General features: G+C 46.8%; 1 protein-coding gene across 2 annotated transcripts in view; it reads left to right on the top strand.

The window, feature by feature from the left end:
- The window catches only part of Bloc1s5 (biogenesis of lysosomal organelles complex 1 subunit 5), a 113,008-nt gene that overhangs the window by 17,753 nt on the left and 92,304 nt on the right, over positions 1–2,951 (top strand). For both annotated transcript variants that reach the window (XM_026782948.1, XM_005355062.3), the window contains exon 3: positions 1,253–1,382. In XM_026782948.1, coding sequence (XP_026638749.1) covers positions 1,253–1,382 — 130 coding nt within the window. The remainder of the gene's footprint in view (positions 1–1,252; positions 1,383–2,951) is intronic.

Here is a 2,951-nt window from a genome sequence, read left to right as displayed (position 1 = left end):
AGACCAGGCTGGTCTCGAACTCACAGAGATCCGCCTGCCTCTGCCTCCCGAGTGCTGGGATTAAAGGCGTGCGCCACCACCGCCCGGCTCCCATTTTATTTTTCATGATTAGACTCGGCTTATGAGCTTGCGCAAAGAAAAGTAGCCTTGCATGACATCACATCCAGCTGCTGCCATTAGAGGACTTTCACTGTGCACGAACCTGCCTTGCTTGGCTGAGGGAGCTCTTGAGCTTCCTCCACTGTGGAGCGAAGTGCTTTGTTTCCCTGTGCTGTTCTTTGGAAGCACGTCACTCAGTCTAGCCCACACTCAAGTCAGATGGGGAAGGTGGTTAAAATTTCCCCAGTGGGATGCTGAGACCACCCCAGGTTCAGTGATTGATTGAGACTCCCAGGACCTGGCATGGGGCTGTGTGTGAGGCTGTGCTGTCACAGCAGAAGCAAGGGGGATGCCTGGGAAATGATTTGAGAGAAACCAGACAGAAGCTTCCAAAAGTCCTCACTCCAGGAGTGCTCCAGGAGAGTACGACTCCTCTGCAGCAGCTATGGCAACACTTCAAATTGTAAATGATCCAAAGCTGCTGGGTGGAGAAGCCCAGTGCTGTCTGGCTGGTTGCATAGAACCTGCTGAGGCATGGGCCAAGATGACACATACCTGAGGAAGCAGATACCGGCATTAACCACATTCTCAGCACAAGCACTTTAGGCTCACTGGAGCCCACTTGCACATCCCAGTGCAGAGACCTGTTTCCTAGACAGGTTACCAGCCTTGAAGGCCGGCACAGGCTGTCTAAGAACAGCCGGCCTTCACTGCTCATTTTTCTGTGTGGTAAAATGTCTGTATATCATTACTTTGACTGCCGCTGCTATTTTGAAGAGAAAAAAGGCAATAATAAAATATGTAGCACATCATAGCAGAAGTGATATGACAATAAGTATGGTGAAATGAATATTTAAGTCAGAGCAGGGTTCTTCTACTGAAATATGTGGCCATGTAGCTCTTTGGTTGCTTCTCTAACATCCCCCTCCACCCCCCATTTCTGAACACTACTATGAAAACATTACCCCTACTGCAGCTTTCAGAGTCTTTTATAATAAAAATGCCTCCAGGTTTCCACCTCTTCTGCCAGAGAATTAAAAGGCGGCATGTGTGTTCCATAGTAATAATGCACTAGTAACGCAAGCTCATCCGGGGTGGAGCTACAGGAGTGACTGCAGACCTGCGGTTCTACTCATTTACTCTTTCTTAATAGGAAAAGCGTGGCCTTCGCGAATTGCGAGTTCTTGAGAACTTGAAGAATATCATCGAGGAAACAAATGAGCGCATGCTTCCCAAATGCAGAGAGACAATGCAGGATGGTCTGGAGGAGACCCTGCAGAAACGTAAGTCCAGCTGATCCTGCAGCCTTGATCTCAGATGCTCCCATGCCCAGGCATATTCTCCTGAGTGTTGTTGCGGAGGGGAGGAGAGTGTTCCTGACTGGGCCTCACCAGAGGACAGCCCAGCCACAGACAGTGGTTGTCCAGTGTGGTCGTGATGTCATTAATTTCCAAAGGAAGATGTGTGTACAATCATTTCACAAGATGAGCTCTTTAGGATGGGAGAAAATTCATGCTTTTTATCTTAAAAAATTTAAAATTTTCTCTCCAAGAAAATATATGATGACCAGGAAATGAGTTTCCTTTTCAAATGGACTTTGAGAAGTTTTGGTTGTTTGCCAGAAAAACAAAACAAAATCTCCTATATAAATGTTTATATTTTATCAGTTTCTGCATTAAACAGAGAAGAGGTAACAGACAAAAGAATATTTGTTAGTGTTCTTTAATATTAGACTTTAACATAAAAGAAACTTGTAGCGGGTGTCCGATGTTAAAATTAGGCTTGCAGAATAACATCAAGGCATTTCCTTAGATGGCTACACCGAGAACTTGCAGCTTGATTGAAGCACAGGTGGAGCCAGCCTGTGAGGAAGGGGACAAAGTCAACCTAACTGTGAGGGAGGGGGTGAAGCCAGCCTGTGAGGGAGGGGACGAAGCCAGCCTGTGAGGGAGACAGGAAAGAGCCCTCAGTTAGCAGTGCAGTCTCATGAGGGTCATGTGTACTATGAAGTTAAAAATATCCCAAGATTGATTTCTTCATGTAAAATAGCAGAAAAAACTTAAAAAAAAATTTGACATTAGACTTTTCACACTGCTTGTTCCCTAACTGCTTGTTCCCACTGCTGCACCCCTAACTAACAAACAAGCATTCTAGGTAGTTTGCTACAAGTCGGGTGGAGGAGTTCCTCTGCACGTGTGTGTACACGGAGGCCAGGGCTCAACTCAGGTGTCATTCCTTGCTTCTTAAGAGAGAGTCTCTCACTAGGACCGGGGGCTCTCTGAGTAAGCTAGACTAGCTGACTAGTCTGGTGTCTGCCACCCCAGTGCTGAGAATACAGGTGTGCCCCACTGTGCCTGGCTTTTCTATGTGGGCACTGAGGATCAACCAGTTCTTCATTCTTGTGTGTGCTTTACCAGCTGAGCCCTCCCCCACCCCTGGTTACTGTCAGTTGGAATGCTCGGATAGGGATGGAGAAGAACTCTAAAACTGTTGAATAAGACACAGTGAGAAACGATGGACAGTTGTGTGACTGGTTTTCTCTGTAGACTGAAGTTATTCTGCTCTCGGTCCTTCCTAATGATGTCAGAAATTTTATCAGTAATTTAGAATCTGAACCAAAAGTAGGTTCCCTTGACTGGAAGCATCATATCCTAGTGATTAGAGATCTGGCCTCTGAAGTATTCTGGGGCATAATGTTAGTGTGAGAAACTTGGCTGTGGCCTTGAAGCTCTTCTCCGCTAGCCACAGGTGAAGCTGTTCTCCGCTAGCCACAGGAGAAGCTCTTCTCCGCTAGCCACGGGAGAAGCTCTTCTCCGCTAGCCACAGGTGAAGCTCTTCTCCGCTAGCCACAG

This window comes from Microtus ochrogaster, chromosome 16 (genome assembly GCF_000317375.1).
Source record: "Microtus ochrogaster isolate Prairie Vole_2 chromosome 16, MicOch1.0, whole genome shotgun sequence".
NCBI classification, from domain to species: domain Eukaryota; kingdom Metazoa; phylum Chordata; class Mammalia; order Rodentia; family Cricetidae; genus Microtus; species Microtus ochrogaster.
This window is presented reverse-complemented; position numbering and strand designations above follow the sequence as displayed.